The 18629-nt window shown below is 41.6% G+C and overlaps 3 protein-coding genes and 1 long non-coding RNA gene across 4 annotated transcripts in view; 2 read left to right on the top strand and 2 right to left on the bottom strand.

Annotated features, from left to right (window-relative positions):
* Positions 1–1090: 1090 nt before the first annotated feature.
* Positions 1091–2407, bottom strand: LOC130994296 (protein ALP1-like). Its single transcript, XM_057919343.1, has one exon. The coding sequence runs from the start codon at positions 2405–2407 to the stop codon at positions 1091–1093; it is 1317 nt and encodes a 438-aa protein (XP_057775326.1).
* Positions 2408–2950: 543 nt separating this feature from the next.
* On the bottom strand, positions 2951–3863 carry LOC130994295 (uncharacterized). The gene is made up of 2 exons (XM_057919341.1): positions 3612–3863; positions 2951–3484 (listed from the first exon to the last, which is right to left on the bottom strand). The coding sequence occupies exons 1-2, from the start codon at positions 3861–3863 to the stop codon at positions 2951–2953; spliced, it is 786 nt and encodes a 261-aa protein (XP_057775324.1).
* Positions 3864–9371: 5508 nt separating this feature from the next.
* The window catches only part of LOC130992803 (uncharacterized), a 30232-nt gene continuing 20974 nt past the window's right edge, over positions 9372–18629 (top strand). The window contains exon 1 of the mRNA XM_057917553.1: positions 9372–9820. Within this exon, the coding sequence (XP_057773536.1) occupies positions 9695–9820 (126 nt within the window). The 5' untranslated portion in view covers positions 9372–9694. The remainder of the gene's footprint in view (positions 9821–18629) is intronic.
* LOC130992804 (uncharacterized) overlaps positions 9963–18629 on the top strand; it is a 28242-nt gene continuing 19575 nt past the window's right edge. Inside the window, exon 1 of the long non-coding RNA XR_009091404.1 lies at positions 9963–10587. This is a non-coding gene — a long non-coding RNA (uncharacterized LOC130992804). The remainder of the gene's footprint in view (positions 10588–18629) is intronic.

Here is an 18629-nt window from a genome sequence, read left to right as displayed (position 1 = left end):
AGCAACCAATACCAATGGGTACTAATAATTGGGAAACATTTGAAAATTATCTCCAAAATCACAAGGATTTAACAAATAAACAAGCCCATCTCCAACTTCAACATGATTTGACACAACATATTTGAGCACAATTCAATACAACGGATGTATACAATTAAGTTATATTAATTTGAATTATTATGTTTATGTACTTTGAATTAGTGTACTTTTAATTTTTGCAATGTAATTTTAATTTTAGCATTGTAATTTTAATTTTAGTAATGTATTTTTAATTATTATTTAAAATTTTAAAGTTGATTTAATTTATTATATTAAATAATTAAAATATAAAATTTTAAATTAAGAATAAACCAAAATATATAAATATTATATTAACAATAATATAAATAAAATTAATTAGGAAACATATATAGATTATAAACAGAGTATGTATTATGGTGGGATCCTCAAATACTAAGAGAGTGGTTCCACTATGGAGCTACCCCATAGTGGTGCCACATATGCGCCACCTCAACAATTATCTCATTTTTCAACTACCTCATATCTTCTTCACTATACCACTACCTCACTTTTAACTATTCAATCCACTATGGTGCTGCTACCCAGCCTACCCATAGTGAATGCCACATGTGTGCCACCTCATCTACTACCTCCTTTTTCAACTACCTCATATTTTCTCCACTATAGCACTACCTCACTTTTAACTATTCATTCATGGACCACACTATCATTATTATTTTACCACCATATATATATATATATATATATATATATGTGTGTGTGTGTGTATTTAATTTTGTATTATATTTTATTTTAATAAAATTAATATAATTATATGAATAAATTAATTTATTTAAATAATATAATTTAATTTTAAAATTAATATAATTATACGAATAAACTATTTTATTTAAATGATAACATAGGATTTTAAAATTAATATAATTATGCTAACAAAAATTAAAATTCAAACGCACATTTTATTGAAAATTAATTGCTTACAACACACAACTAAAATTAAAAACACAAATACACACAACATCTTAATTTAAATACCAAATGACAAACTCAAAAAAAATTAATTATGACACTAATCATCGCCAAATCGCGCCCACACGTGCTCAACCAGATCGGATCGAAGTTGGTGATGTATTGTTTTGTCACGTACTCTAGCACCCCTTCTGAGGTACTCGTTGAATCCTCCTACCGAACCACGATTTATTTCCCCTGCAATATTGTTGCTCGACGTGCTTGGTTCATCTTCAACCCATTGGCTTGCCATTTCCCCTTCATCTTCAATTATCATATTATGTAAAATAATGCAAGCATACATAATGTCAGTGATGTTTTCTTTATACCAGAGGCGACTCGGACCTCTAATCATTTCCCAACGAGCTTGGAGAACCCCAAATGCACGTTCTACATCCTTCATCGCAGCTTCTTGCATTTTCTTGAACTTCCTTCTTTTTGGATCTTGAGGATGTTGGAAGCTCTTGACTAAAGTTGTCCACTCAGGATATATACCGTATGTTAAGTAGTATCCATGGGCATATTGCGTGCCATTTACTTTGAATGAGATGGAAGGCGCTTGCCCTTGCAGAACGTCGTTGAATAGTGGAGACTGATTAAGCACGTTTATATCATTGTTGGACCCTGCCACTCCAAAAAAAGCATGCCAGATCCACAAATCTTGATATGCAACCGCCTCAAGCATAATTGTTGGGACTCCATGATCGCCACGGGTGAATTGGCCTTTCCATGCCACTGGGGAATTTTTCCATGTCCAGTGCATACAATCAAGACTCCCGAGCATTCCAGGAAAGCCATCCCTCTGCTTGTGCATCTCCATCAAGCGCTGATAGTCATCAACGGTTGGCCGCCTCAAGTAGTGTCCGCCGAAAACCTCAATAACACCTCGGGAGAAGTGGCGCAAGCACTCGTACCCTATTGTGTCAGAAACCCGCAGGTACTCATCGTAGTGATCAGCTGGGCCACCATATGCCAACTGTCTAATCGCATTCGTGCATTTTTGTAGTGGCGTGAAACCTTTCTTCCCTGTGGCATCGGGTCTTTGTTGAAACCATGTGTTGTGGGCTTCCAAAGCATTCACTAAGCGAGTGAATAACTCTTTTCGCATTCGAAAATGCCGCCGAAATACATTGGGACCCCATGTTGGATTATCATCAAAATAATCCCGCATGAGTCGCTCGTGTGCTCCTTCCCGATCTCTTTGCACATATCTTCTCGTGTGAGGTGTGTTTGACGCTATTGCTCGAAGCACATGTTGATGGATACTATCATCCTCCATGTATTGGCACATGTACTCTTCCATAAAGGCTTCAGCTTCAGCTACAGCTGCAGATGCAGCTGTTTCTTCAACATCACATTCAGAAGAAGATGAAGACATAAGTCGTTTGTTTTGATGTTATGAAGATATATATTGGATATGAGAGAATTGTTCTTCGTAGATGATGAGAATGAAGTATATGGTACATATATTTATAATAACTAAGAGGTAACCGTTGGAGAAGGCAACGGTTACTTTCTAAATTAATATGACCGTTGGAGAAGGCAACGGTTACTTTCTAATTAATATGACCCTTCGAGAAGGCAACGGTTACTTTGGAAATTAATATGACCCTTCGAGAAATCAACTATTATTGAAACAAGTACATTTTATTGAAAGATAAATTTAACGGTTACACACAACACAGTTACAGAATTAAAAACAAATCCTAGTGGATACAAGATAACACAACTAATTATCATCTTCCCATTTTTTCAGTATCTTCTCGCAGTATTTTTTGTGCAAGTAAAACTGCATTTCTGTCATCCCTGATGTGTCCTTCATTCCGAGTTCATACTCTTTTAGACGTTGCCTCTCCTCATTCAGACGTTGTTCCTCCTTTTTTAGAAGTTGTTCATTTTTTTATAAGCGTATTTTCTTCCATTATACGTATGTATTTTGCTGCATGGTTTCATGCTCTTTTGCAACTTCACGCAGTGCATCGAGGTCATCTTTTTTCCCCTTTTCCTTCTCCTTTCTCTTTGCCGCTTTATGCCCCATTGGGTGACTCGTGGGAGTTTCTTCAGCTGTAGAAGATGATGTGTAGGCGCCTCCTTCTGTATTTTTGGTTCTCTTGGATGCTTGAACATTTCCTTGCACCTCGGCAAACTTGGGAACTTCTTTCAACAGTTTCCAAACTCCAACATATTTAAAACCTTTTGTACCGTGATGCTGCTTGTATTCTGTTTGTGCCATCTCCATAATATCAGCATCATTTGCACCGCTCTTCCAGATGCTTGCAATCCTATTGTAACATTCAGAAAACCATTTCACCTGTTTCTGCATCTTGTAGAAATGAGCCTTCAGCTGTTTAAACTTTCTGTTTGGAGTGTTGGCAGGGCGATTTTCATTGTAGGCTTTCGCAATGCGTTTCCACATTTTATCCATCTTTTGCTCGTTTCCAACAACTGAATGATGCTAATATCGATGTAACATTGCGCAAGAACTTCACACTCCGCATCTGAATAAAACACCCGGCGCATGTTGGTATTCTCTTCGTCGTCGTCGGATGAAGGCTCAACAGAGAGATTTATATTCTCCAAACCTTGAACTGTCTTCCTGAAGATGGTGTGCCTCCATCAGTACCACTCCCATCTACACTGGTCCTCCTAGAAGAGTCAGAAAACATAAACCCCTGTGAAGGATATCCTTGTGGGGAAAATCCTGGAGGGGGATACCATTGTTGAGGATATCCGTATGGCTGAAATCCCTGAGATGGATGCACTTGGGATGAAAATTGAAATGAAGGGGCTGATTGACTCATGGGATTGTTGGGATATATTTGAGGATTAGACATATTTGGCCAAGAGAAATTTGGAGGGCGAATGCCGGAATTTTGAGAAGGATCGTTACAATTTTGTGAAGGAGAACTTGAATTTTGTGAAATTGAATTTGATCCATATGGATCAAACCAATTTGGAAATCTACTCATGATGTTTCTAAATTTTTTGGAGAAGAACTAAATATGATAAATAGATGAAGAGTAATTTTGGGGTAAGAATCATATGATACATGAAGATATATATAGGGAAAAAAATACCCTTATTAAATATGGCCGTTTGAGAATTGAAACGTTAAAACTGTAGTAGTTTTTGGTGAAGCTCAACATTCAAGCCTAGATCTAAATAAATCGGAAAAGGAGATCTGATTAACCTGTGTAGCGATATGAGAGAAAAACTTGCTCTAAACTTTTAGATGAATTCCTTAAAGTATTTTTCGTGTTTATAACGATGGATTACACGAGGTATTTATAGAGATACATTAGGGCGGAGGGTAAATCCGACTTTATCACTCATTCACGTACTCCACATGCGGTGTATGATCCTGAGTCACTATCTACTGGAAACCTTTTCTAACTAATCTACAACTTCATGACGAATGTACGGTTATTCCATCAGCGCTGACTTCTTCCAGCCTTTGTCTGCGCCGACTTCGTCTTGAGTGAGCTTTTGTCTTTTCTCCTTGATCTCTCACTTGACACAATAGAATTCTTCATCTGCGCCATCATCTGGTTCCGTCTGCGCAGCTGCTTTTTAGTTTCTTGTTTCATCTATGATCTCTTCCTGAGTCTTCTTTGAGTATTATCTCGAGGTTGATCCGCCCTTTCGGTTCTGCTAAATCTGTGTGTGTTCTCGATCTGCGCCGCCTTAGTCTGCGCTGCCCTTAGTCTGCGCCGCTGGCTCTTGCTTTTATGCCCTTTTCTCTAGGATAGCGGTGCTGATGGGATCCTTACTCCTCATCAGCTTTGTACCATCACATCAAATATAATAGTAGCTTCGTATCATCACATCAAATATAGATGAATGGATATGTCAATCTCTGACAAATTTATTTGTTTGATTGAAAAGAGTTGGAAAATGGAAGGAAAACAAATAGGAAAAGGATGGGAAAAATGAAAAAAAAAAAAAACGGACGAAAACAAGAGAAAAGAAGTGGGCCAGCCCGGTCCGTCAATCGCAGGCGCACAGTGGGCGCGTGCAATGCACGCGCTCCAGCTGTGCGCGCTGCCAGCAATTTAACCCCAAACGCGCGTGCCTTCTTTGCCTTGGGGGCCCACCGCCTGAACTGCTACCAATTTGCTACCTTTCTCATTTTGCTACCCCAAATAAATTCGCCCACTATGGTTCTCTCCTTTCCATGTCAGCAACTACCCCTTTTTTTCCCCATAGTGGATGGCTCTGGACCCACTATCATAATTATTACTTTTACCACTATATATATATATATATATATTATTTACATATTTTAATTTTTGTATTATATTTTCAATAAAATTAATATATCATATATAAATTAATTTTGTAATATAATAAAATATCATTTTAAAAATGAATAATTATGTTAAACAAAATTATAATTCATATGAATTTTGCTTCAGTATATATAAAAGTTGAATATGACACTTATTAAAATAAAAGGCAAAAAAAGAATCAAACCACATTTTAAAGAAAGAACAACAACTATACATAATGTAGGAAATTTTCGGGAAAAAAAATAGAAAAAGTCATCTATCAGTACACAAGCGCGTCACTCTTCTCTCGGTGGGACCCAAAATGCATTGCTACCCGGGAAGCAATTTTGCTACCCAAGACTTTTTTGCTACCCCAATTTCACCTCTCCACTATGGTGCTCTCCATGCCATGTCACCAACTACCCCAAAAAAATGCTCCATAGTGGATGCCCTATTGTTGGAGGAGATGTTAGGCCATCCACTATGGCAAAATATTTTGGGGTAGTTGTTGAGGTGGAATGTACAGAACCATAGTGGGGGGTTTAGAAACGGGGTAGCAAAATTGTGGGAGGTAGCAAGATTGCTACCCACACAGCAGATGCGGGCCCCATAGCAAGATTAATACAAAAAATAAAATATATAAGTAATATATATATATATATATATATATATATATATATATATAGGGATGAGATCAAGTGAGAATTACATCTTTTTGTGAGAATGGGGAACCAATCACAGCGCTTTATTTGGACATGAACAACGATTGTTCAACATTAAGTCATTAACATCGTTGTTCTTACGTCACATGAACAACGGTGTTCATGACTTACTGTCATGAACATCGTTGTTCATGTGCTTATGTTCATGTATTTTATGTATTTGTTCATGGTTCTCCATATGAACATCGTTGTTCATCAGTTCGCACATGATCCTTTCCCTATATAGTACTCCCTCCGTCCCAATAAATGTGGCCACCTTTCCTATTTGGTTTGTCCCATTAAAAGTGGCCACTTCTTAAAGTAGTAAAAATTAGGGCTTGATTAAGTAACTAATGAATGTGTTAATTAATTTACCTAATAAAGTCATTATTCCTACCTAACCCTAGGTCATCCGCCTCTCACTTTCTCATTCGCCTCTTACACTCTCTCTCTCATCCGCCTCTCTCGCACTCTCTCCCTCTCGCCGCTGCTCTCACTATGAACTCCAAACGAGTTTCCGGCCTAACAACGTGGAGGTTTGAGACCATGCCCTCTGATTTCACACCACTCATCAAAGATGTGGTGTCGGAGTCGAAGACGTGTTCGTTTTGCGAGGTCTGCAACCCTCTTCTGCCACTAGCCGCCGCCGATTCCACAGATCCAAAGGCATCTCCGGTGTACGTCGTTGATCCTACAGATCCGCCGGTATCTCCGGTGTACGTCGCCTCTCTTAGCGGTGTTTTATTCCCACGGTCACCGGAGCCCTCTTCCCAACAGACCCGTAACTTTAATTCGCCATCTCCGGTGAAAGCAGACCCTCTGAGGAGTCCTTCGTCACCTCTGCCTCCCGATTCCCTTGGGTATGAGGATCTATGAGATCTTGTGGTGGCTGATACACTTTTCAGCAACGAATTGGAGATGGAAGGGTGGACGACGGTCTCAAAAATTGAGGGTATTTCGTCTCCAGATCCCTGGCAAGAAATTATGAAGATGAAGCTCCCCAATTATGCCACTTCGGTTTGCAATTTGCAATTTGGGATCTGCGATGTGCGATTTGGGATTTATTTCTGTTCATTTCTGTTCATTTGCGATCTGCTTTGTGATCTGATTTAGTTCATTTCTTGTGATTTGGATCTGTTCATTTGCGATCTACTTTGCAATTTGGGATCTGGTTTGCGATTTCGTCGCCGGCTCCGGCGTCATCATCGCCGGCGTCGCCTCCGGCGAGAATATGGAACTGATGTAGTGAGAAGAAGACTTAATTAGCTCTTTAATTTTGATAGATAACACTTAGTTAAAAAAGTGGGCCACACATGATTAACACTTAACTATCACTTTCTTAATCTCCGTGCCGAAAAGAAAGTGGCCACATTTATTGGGACGGAGGGAGTATATATATATATATATATATATAGAAGAGTTCAACAGAGAAGCTAAATATTATGGAGAATAGAGAATTCGTAAAATAAAAACAAACAGATCTATAATTTTAATGAACAGATTAATGTATCACATGAACAGTAATTTGCCAAGGGTTCGAATCCTGTTGGTGGCGAGTTTTTCTTTATTTTTACTAAATGCGACTGTTCATTACTTATGTTGATCTGTTCGTAAAATGAATAGATTTGTTCATAATGAATAAAAAGATAATTCTCTATTGAACTCAACCCTTACTCCCTCCGTCCCATTATTGAAGACACACTTTCCTTATTGGGTTGTTCCAATAATAAAGACACACTTCCATATAAGAAAATAATTAGGGAAAATGAGGACTAATTAATTTCAGGTTAATTACGGTATAAATAGGCAAAAAAAATACTCCTCCTACACTATGTCTGGTCTCCGCCTCTCTCGCTCTCTCTGAACTTCTGAAATCTCTCCATCTTCGAAACCCTAAAAATCTGCCTCCCCCTTTGAAACCCTAGCTACACCTCTCCAGCCGCGCCGCCCTCCTTCGAATCCTTAAGTTTCTGCCGCCCTCAGCCATATTCCCCCCTTTTGGAAACCCTAGTCTTTGCGTTTATGGATAATTCTAAATCTATCTCCGAAATCGCTCAAGAATCGGAGGTCGACTTCGTTCCTATCGACTCTCTACCTTCGATGCCATCGCCGCCGCTTGATCCGCCGGGTTATTGGGCTGAGATGAGCGGCGGTGTGCAGCTCGAATCGGAGGCCGAGGTCGTTCCTTTCGACTCCCTGCCTTCGCCGCCACCTCCCCCGCCAGGTTTTTGGGTTGAAATGAGCGGTAGTGTGCAGCTCAAATCGGAGGCCGACTTTGTTTCTTTGGTCTCTCTGCCTACGATGCCTTCGTCGCCGCCTGATCCGTCGAGTTATTGGGTTGAGATGAGCGGCGGTGTGCAGCTCCAATCAGAAGAGTCTCTAGGTGGCGAAACGCCGGAGGGTGTGACGGCTGGGTTAGCATCGCTCCTATGCACTGAGAACTGGGTGTGACGGCCGGACAATTTTTTTTATTTAATTTAATTTAATTTAATTAATTAAAATTTTTGAAATTTATGAAATTTCAAAATTTAAAATTCAACTATAACATTAAATAGAAATAAACAAATACACTAAACTAAAAGTAATCAACTACACTAATAGAGATGGTCCCCAACACTTTAAGACCTAATCTACCTCTGCTTAATCTACGTGCCCAAATGAAGTGTGTTTTCATTATTAGGACGGAGGGACTATATATATAGGCCGTGTTTGGTTCCTCCCGACATTTAAGGCCGCATAGTTTATGGCTGGATTCGTTTCGTGGATAAGAGTGTATTAAGATACTTGATTCCTGTTTGGTAGCATAATAAAGTGTAGTTAGCTTAATAAAGCTGGTGTTTGGTAGGCAATAACAATCGGTAGTTTAAGCCATTCAATTCCACATTTACCCCTTTACAAATAATAAAATGACCAGCGTGTCCTCAGCAAACCAACCCGCCAAACATAATTGTATAAACTCATTTGTAGCGCCAAAAAACTAGGGCACGGCGATTTCGGAATTGAAAGGCCATTTGCAGATTAGCTGTTGAATCGAGAGCTTCCTTCAACATGAGTTCCGCAACTCAAGGTGAGTAAATGTTTTAGATACTCATTTTTTTATGATGGAATAGACGTCGATTAGGTGAAACATGTGTATTATTTCTCTTTTGCTTTGCTTAGATATAAGAAATTTTCGATGACTTATAATGTTTGTGGGTAAATGTTGTATCGACATATGATGTTTGTCGTTGTATATTCGGCGATGGTTGAAATTTTTCTGGTTGTTGTTGTATTTTGCGTGTGGTTGATCGAGCAATTCCAGTGTATAAAATATGTGTGAGTTATTAAGAGGTCTAATGACCGTGTGGTCGTCACATAAAAGAGAGGTCTTTGTTGAAGTATTGGCTGGTTATTTTGTTGGTTTCTTGAGATTGATTGTACATTGCACCAAAGTGGAGCTGCATATTTACAATGTGGTCATGATTTGGTTAATGTAAACTGGGCAGCAGTGGCAGTGGCTTCACACGTTGTGGTCGCATCAATAAGACGGATAAGACGCGCCGAAGTTGGTCAACGGGGGAAGAAGAAGTCTTATTGGCTGCCTTGAAGGAGTTGGTTGCCCAAGGCTGGAAATCCGACAACGGTTTTCGCGCTGGTTACTTGAACAAGCTGGAAGAGGCGATAAAGAAGGCATTTCCCACAATTGATTTGAAAGGCATGCCTCACATCAACTCGAAGACGACAACATGGAAGAAAAATTACTATTCATTATCCCTCATGTTGCAACCTAGTGGTGTGGGATTCAATGTAAATGGTAAGCATATGATTGACTGCACCGACGATGTAACACCCGGTATTTTCACTACAGTATATATGTTATTATTAATATTATTTTCTATTTTCTATTATCTAAAAGAAGAAAGAGAAGTAGAATCATTGAGATGAGATGAGATATCATTATAATACCCTGAGCTTTTAATTCAGTGATTGCATAATTTGAATAATTAAGTATTCTTGTATCCTTTATTAATTTTATTCTTGGAAGCAAGTTTATAATTCCTAATTAAAGGGATTATTTTATTATTTTCAGAGATGAGAATGGTGATAAATACGAAATATTATTAGTCGACTTATCGCTCGACTAATTGAAGTGACTGATGTTATTTAATTATTTATCTATGAGCTTTCTTATTTTAACAGTGATGATTTATTATTGTTATTATTATTTCTTAATTATTGAGAATATTTATCTAAGTGTGTTTTTGGAAGAATTTCTTTTATCTATACATTAAGGTATATATATTTTTCCATTAAGATAAAATAAGGTATGCACATATATTTAATATTTTTCTCCCTCAAGTGGGCCGATCAATAGGCCACCAAATTGGACTCTCAAATATATTGTATCAAATGTTTTTATTTACTGCACAATTCCCAATAAAGAATGGATGTATAATTAAATAGGTGTAGTGGTATTTGAAGAAATCTCATTTTTCTTGTTCTCAAAACTATAGACTCTTTCCCCCAAAAACAGAAGCATCACCTTCTTTCTTCAAGTTGAAAATCGTAGAAAAATCTTGAGGCAGTAGCTGTACTATTTGAAAGAAAAGGTGAATTCTTTGATTCTATATCTATTTGTGATTTTAGCTTGAAGAAAAGTTATGTATTGAATTCTAGGGTTTAGAAAATTTGGGGATTTCATACTAGAGTTGAAGTATGATTTGTTGGAAATCCTTGACATCATCTAATGATACACAGCGGAAATAACAGTCAAGGAAAAAATCTAGATTTATAATTGAATCATGTGTAGAGATTACAAACACACAACAATAGTTAGAATAACTTACTTGTTGTGTAGCAAACCATCTTGTAGCAATTCTTCTAGCAATTCCTGCAGTTGAATCCACTACTATGGTATCCACGCATATTGCAGATTCGATGCAGGAACAATTCTCGATGCACAATTCAATCTTCGAAAGCTAGAAAATCTCCGATTGAACTCTGTAGTGCTCTAAGTGTTTTCTCTCTTGTGATTTTATGTATCTCACGTATATTTTTCTCACAGACAAAAGAAATATATTCCTATTCTTATAGGAATAAGACACGCCTGTAAACCCTAGGTTAAACAGGCCGGGCTTTTTCTTTTGTCTCCAATTAATTAATCCAATAGTCATACTATTTACTAATTAATTAAAGCTTATTAGAATATATCAAATATATCATAATCTAGTCCATATATCTTTCAATCTCCCACTTGGACTAGCATTAGATTAAATACCAAACACTATCTTTGCACCTTTGAGCGAATCAACAATACACATAAAGTGTGACCTAATAGGCCTCCATTATCGTCGATAATCAAATTAAAGTCTACACAAAACTCCTAGACTGCGTTGTGTAGCGAACTCGATATATGAAGAACGTTTACGTGGATTATGTAAACAAAACCTTTATGCGAAGATATAGTAACATCCTTTCATTCACGAACGACTCGATAGAGCCTAGAATTTGCCATTGTGTCTTTCTAATAGCTCTATCAATTTATCTCATCTTCAACTCTCAAAAGTTCGAACATATCTATTGCACTGGACAGTGACTTAATGGTCAAGTAATATAGAGAAACTGAGTGTTCTTCTCGAAATGTTAATCGAGGAATGAATCCCATCTTGGCACAACTACCACCTTCCCTTATATCCCGATATACCCAACACAAGCCGTATCTACCCCTTTGGTTGGAGTGCAAGCATTGTACTTGGTCAAAGTATATTATTCAATAAGTAAGATAAGTATTGCCCTCAAGTCAAAGGACTGTCACAATCTCCACACACCAATAATCATAGACACCAAAACAAATGATATATTGGTAGGGTATGCCAATACTTTCTAAAGTATCCATGCATCTATCACGAGTATCTAATATCTCATAGTCGTGAGAACAACTACATTATTGATGAGGAGTAATATATACAGAGCAAGGGAATGAGCTTTATCAGAGGAACGGACCTCGCCAGAGGAACGGACTTTGCCAGAGGAATGGGTGTCGTAAGAGAAATGAACCTTACCAGAGAAATGGCTTCCGTCAGAGAAGCCATACCCGCCAGAGAAATGGCCTCTGTCAGAGAAGCCACACCCGCCAGAGAACTGGCCCGTGTCAGAGGAATGGCCTCCGCCAGAGAAATCACCAAAAGAGCGGAGAAGTCTCTCGCTTGGGAGTAAATTTACTACTATGCCCTCGACCATGCGAGACGCATATTTTAGCACTGAATTTACTATTTTACCCTTAACTTGTAATCTATAAATAGCCATGCATACACCCTTTGTAATTTACGCTTACTTCACTGGCAACACTACAACAATCAGATTTTCGTGCTCTCAACTTTGCTTTTCTCTCTCGCTTTTCCAAACAACACTAGGTATAATTCGTAATTCTATAACAAATCACCGATTAAATCTGTATCCGTTCGATTATACTTCACCAGCTGGCGCCGTCTGTAGGAAACTACTGGGCTAGGATGTGAGTTTCGACCGCCTGCACATGCAGATCCGTAATTACGATCAAATTTGCTTACGCAGGCCCCAATTGAGCCGATAATGCACATACCCAAGCAAATCCGGACCGATATTCATGTTTTTCATGCGGATCTACCTACGAACCTTTGAGATCTGTGGTTTTTTACAACTTTCCTTGCATGTGCATGTCGGGAAGGTGGTGGGTGCTAAGGATTGGGCGTTAATTTGTGATTATTTTACGTAGTCGTGATAATTGTGCGTGGTTATAATGTTTTCTCGCATAATTCATGTTTTTCTTACGAATCTAACGTATTTCGCTAACGATCTGTTGATTGGTGCTCTGTTTTTGTGTTTTTTGGGTTTTCATTGTTATTTTATCGAGAAATACGTTATCTCTCACGAGTTTGACTCCGAATCTATGGAAAATCTCCATCGTTCTCTTTGTTCACGTTTTAAATCGTGTCCTGGGTTTATTTCCCAGTACGCGGGGGTGTTTCTCATGGGATCTCCTAATGGCCTTCGTGCCAGTGATCAGGGCATTCTACATCTCGTGTTTCTCTATTAGCGGATGGTCTGATCTGTTTCTTTTTCTCAAAATATTTTCTCACATTTTCCCTGTGTAGGTACTATGGGTTCTTCGGATGCTCACCGCACTCTTGAGAAGGAGTTTGACAACGCTGTCCTTAGCACCGCTGCTCATACCACTGAGGTTCCTACCTCGCTGTTCAACGGTCTGCAAGCTAGCACCGTCTTCACCATGCCGCCGGGTTTTCACGCCATCTCTGCTACCCCGTTGATGGGTCAGAATGTTAATACCCAGAGATCTGCTCTGGTGACCCCAGGTTCCGACATGCCAAGCTTGGTCCCCACATCTGGTGGTGTACCACTAAACTTTGTGTTGACAGAGCAGATGATGGCTCTGCTCAACTACGCTGCTGTGCGACAGGCGATGGGGACTCCCCTGTTGTCCACCGTTCCCGCCAAAACTCCCCCTATGGGTATGATCAACCCACAGGGCACTGAAGCCCCGCCTCCTGCTGCTCTGGAGGTGAACGATCCACTCGTCAACAAGCAGGCTATGCTGCCTAGGGAAACACCAAAGGGCCCCGCTGAGAGGTAACTGGAGAGAAGGCCAGAGGGGAGCCGAGTCAGAAGGAAAGGGGTCGACGAATCCTACAGCCACTCTATCACTCCTATGTTTGAGGAGGAAAGACCAAGGGAGACCGCAAAACTGAAGAATCAAGTGTCACAGCTGAAACATCAACTCAGAAATCTGGAGGACAGTTTGAGGGAGAAATCTCAGAGGGATGACAGGGTACAAAGGTCAGAGAGATCGCACCGGTCAGAGAAGTCGCACTGGTCAGAAAAGTCGCTTCAGACCTGAAGGTCAGAGGGACGGGACCAGGAGCACTCCTGTGGGAGACAAGAACACAGGGCCCACAAGCGTCATCATGCCCATGACGCGCTGAAAGAAAGGAGGGAACATGGGAGATATAAGGAAGACAAAAGGGCCAGGACGACAAGGTTCCACCCCACCAGCTGCCAGAGTCCTTTTTCCGTTGATATCTTGGCGGATACTCTACCAAGGAGTTACAAACCTATTTCTCTAGATTACGATGGTACCACCGATCCAGAGGTACACCTCAACCTGTTTGAGAGACTGGTCACTCTTCACATGTGCACAGAGGGCATCAAGTGTCGGATATTCTCCACCACGTTAACTGGACTCGCCCAGTTGTGGTTTGGGATGCTCGCCTCAAATTCTATTCACTCGTTCGAGGATCTACAGACTCGTTTCTTAAGGCAGTTCGCGAGCTCGCGGAGGGTTGGGAAGTCGGCTCTTTCCTTGATGGACATCAAACAAGATCAAAACGAAACACTCCGGGAATACACTGCTAGATTCAACCTCGCTGCTCTGGAGGTGCCAGAAGCGGAGTCACAAATTAAAAATTGTGCTTATGTTAGAGGGTTAAAACCGGACTCTTCTTTGATGAGTTACAAATCAGACCGGCAAAGGATTTTGACGATATCATGGCTAGATTGCCGGGATATTTGAAGTTGGAGGATGCCAGGATGGCACGAAAAGCTGAAAATGACAAGCATAAGGCCAAGAGGGCCGACGAAGCACCAGAGCGGAACAACAGGCACCAAGACCGGGCTCCCTTTAGAGGATTGCCCCCAAGGGTACCTCCTCCCCAAGCAGAGGGACCACCACGCCAACAGCGCACTGTGAATGAGGTCAATCGTTTTGACGAGTATACCCCACTGAACAAACCGCAGGAAGATATCTTTCACCTGATCAAAAACCAGCCGTTCTTCAGAGCGCCGGGGACTTACAGGGATGGGCAGCCACAGCAGGGCCCTAATAACAAATTGTGCGAATACCACAATTCTTATGGACACTTCACTAAGCACTGTGGACACCTTAAGCATCAACTGGAGCTTTTGGTACGCCAGGGAAATCTGCATCAGTTCATAGCCCGAGGGAATGAGGGCCAGGGTCCGAGGCCATAGCAAAGAAATGAGCCCCGACAGGACCAGGAGAATAACCGGGACCGAAGACCAGAGGAAAATCGGGATAACCGCAGAGGAGGAGCAGAGGGTCGGGTACCTTTCTTCCCATACCGAAGAGAAGTACACATGATCTTTGGGGAAAATGGGACACCCACATCCAACAGGGCCAAGAAACAGGTTGTACGAGCAGTGAAATCAAGGTATTATCCCAAGCAAGTGATGGAGATTACGGGCGCGGCGAAAGAGCCGGTCATCAGCTTCGGGGCAGAGGACCTGAGAACGCTTATGTATCCGTATGACGATGCGCTGGTTATCACGGTAGACATAGCCGATTGCATTGTTCATCGCGTCTTCGTAGATTCGGGCAGTGCAGTGAACATTTTATATCTGGAGTGCCTCCAGAACATGGGAGTCGAAGCCCACATTGAACCAACAAATGCCCCGTTATTCGGGTTTGGGGGAGAAATGGTCATGTCGATAGGTTTTGTGGAGTTGTCGTTAAGTCTTGGCAATGTGGATGCCAGTAAGACCAGGGTAATACGATTCCTGGTAGTGGATATGCCGAAACCATCCTACAATGTGATACTTGGCCGTCTTGCCTTGACAACGTTCAGGGCAATCATCTCCATGTTCCACCTAAAGATGAAATTTCCCATCGGAGGGGGAAGAGTGGGAGAAGTATGGGGTCATGTACAGATGCTTACACACTCCTCGGGGCAGAAAAGGGAAAGAATAACGAGGGATCGGATACCCGGAAAAAGGGAAAGGTGGGCGAAATCACTGCTCTAGTAGAGGAGCGTCAGGAGTTGGCGAAACTACTAAAAGATCGGGATAGTACAGAGAAATCCGCCCTGGTCTCCACCAGCGACGTGTGCAACATGATAGAATTATTTCCCGGGCGAGAGGGTTTCCAGACCAAGATTGGATCTTCTATGAACAACCAAGCCAGAGAGGAGCTAATCAGCTGCCTGCGGAGAAATGCAGATGTATTTGCCTTCAGCACGGCCGATCTGAAGGGAATAGACAGAAAGTTGGCAAAACATTATCTTAACGTGGATCCCAAGGTCAAACCGGTAAAGCAAAGAATAAGGCATTTCAGTGCCGAGAAAGATGCCGCGATCAGGGAACAAGTCCAAGGGCTGCTGGACGCGGGCCATATAGAAAAAGTACAGTATCCAGAGTGGATATCGAATGCCGTGATGGTGGCAAAGAAAATAAACACTTGGCGTATGTGTATAGATTACAGGGATCTCAACGCAGCCTGCCCCAAGGACCACTATCCTCTGCCGAGGATTGACCAGCTTGTAGATTCTACATCGAGTTGTGTGTTATTATCCATGATGGATGCATACCAGGGATATCACCAGGTGAAAATGAACAGAGGGGACATTACTAAAACAGCTTTTCCCATTTGCTGTGGGGTTTTCGGTTGGAGGAGTATGCCGTTCGGCTTAAAAAATGCGGGGGCCACGTACCAGAGAATGATGGAAAAAATCTTCAAGGAACAACTCTCCAAAAATATATCGGTATATGTTGATGATATGCTCGTGCGCAGCGTCAGAGCGGAGGACCATGTCTCTGACCTGGAAGAGGTTTTTACGGTGATCAGAAATCACCGGCTCATGCTCAACCCAGCGAAATGTACCTTCGGGGTCACTACGGGAAAATTCCTGGGATACAAAGTCACTCCCGCGGGAATCGAAGTCAATACAGATAAAGTCAAGGCCATCATGGATATGACCCCACCCAGAGGAATCAAGGAAGTACAGACCCTAAATGGGCGCATCACTGCTCTGAGCAGGTTCATCTCAAGATCAGCGGAACGGAGTTTGCCATTTTTCAAAATCTTAAGAAAGGGGACTAAGTTTCAGTGGACAGCGGAATGTCGAACAACTTTTAAAGATCTTAAAGCATACTTAGCGGAGCTCCCAACTCTGACTAAGCCAGTCCCGGGAGAGACATTATACTTATACATAGCAGTGGGAAAGGAGTAAGTCAGTTCGGTGCTTATCAGAGAGGAAGGAAGTCATCAAAAACCAATTTACTTTGTCAGCAGGATCATTCAGGGCCCTGAGTTGAATTACTCCGAGATTGAAAAGGCTGCTTTGGCAGTCATGGTTACGGCACGAAAATTGAGGCCCTATTTTTTATCACATCGGGTAGTGGTGCGAACTGTTTTACCTTTCAGGCAGGTGTTGGGGCGGCCGGATTTGTCGGGGAGAATGGTGAAGTGGGCTGTGGAATTGGGGGAGTATGACGTGGAGTATGAGCCAAGAATGGCTATCAAGGCACAAGCTCTGGCAGACTTTATCCAGGAGACTACTCGCCGCCCTGTGCAAGAGTTCTGGATTGCTTTTGTGGACGGGTCAGTCACCAAAGAAGGGTGCGGAATTGGGGTATACATCGTCTCTCCAAGCTCGAGCATATATCAATTCGCCATCAAGTTCACTTGCAGGATGTCCAACAATGAGGCCGAATATGAGGCCGTGGTCAGAGGAGCCCATATCTTGTCGGAATTACGGGCTGAATGTGTTATAATCAGAACTGACTCTCAGTTGGTGGCTCAGCAATTCTCAGGGAGTTATCACATTAAGGACCACAAGATGAAAGCATATCACTGCAAAATCAATGAAATAAAGCAAAAGTTCATGGAGTTTAAAACCGAACATATTTCCAAAGAAGAGAATACGAAGGCAGACTTGTTGGCACGAATGGCCAGCGCAGTGGAACAAACATGGAATGATGAGATTACGCTGCTCTGCGACACCAGAGAAATGGGGACTTCACAGGTCTTTTCAGTGGAAATCCGGGATGATTGGCGCGCCCCAATTATACACTTTCTTAAGACGGGGGAACGGTTGAGCAAAGAATCTAATCAGAGGGCTCGATACGAGAATTATCGCTTAATCAATGACCAACTCTACAAGCGGTCTTTTACCCACCCCTTATTAAAATGCTTATCTCCTGATGAAGCTGACTTTGCACTAAAAGAAATTCATGCAGGTTGCTGTGGTGCGCACACGGGATTCATGGATCTTGTACGAAAAATCATTCGGGCAGGGTTTTATTGGCCAAACGTCAACAAGGATGCCAGGGAATTCGTCCGCAAATGCGAAGCTTGTCAGAGACATGCGGGGATAATCAATGTCCCAGGAGAAACCATGGGGGTCATGTATGCTGCATGCCCATTTGACAAGTGGGGCATAGGCATCGTCGGGAAATTGCCCACGACACCAGGGGCAAGTGTTTTCTCATAGTGGCGGTGGATTACTTTTCAAAATGGGTAGAAGCTGAAGCTGTGGCGAAAATTGATGAGGTAACAGTGGAACGGTTCATCTAGCGAAACATATGTTACCGATTTGGAGTCCCTAGAATCATTATGTTAGACAATGGAACCCAATTCACAGGGCAGAGGATTGCTGATTTCTGCGACCGAATGGACATCGCCCAACGTTTCGTGTCCGTAGCTCATCCACAAGCAAACGGGCAAGTGGAATTAGCAAATAGATCAATCTGCGAGGGAATCAAGAAGCGGCTGAGTCAGAGCAGAGGGAAGTGGGTTGAGGAGTTGGACACTGTCCTGTGGGCCTACCGAACTAGCCCAAAGACAACAACCGGAGAAGCACCT

The sequence above is a fragment of the Salvia miltiorrhiza genome, chromosome 7, assembly GCF_028751815.1.
Source record: "Salvia miltiorrhiza cultivar Shanhuang (shh) chromosome 7, IMPLAD_Smil_shh, whole genome shotgun sequence".
NCBI classification, from domain to species: Eukaryota; Viridiplantae; Streptophyta; class Magnoliopsida; order Lamiales; family Lamiaceae; genus Salvia; species Salvia miltiorrhiza.
This window is presented reverse-complemented; position numbering and strand designations above follow the sequence as displayed.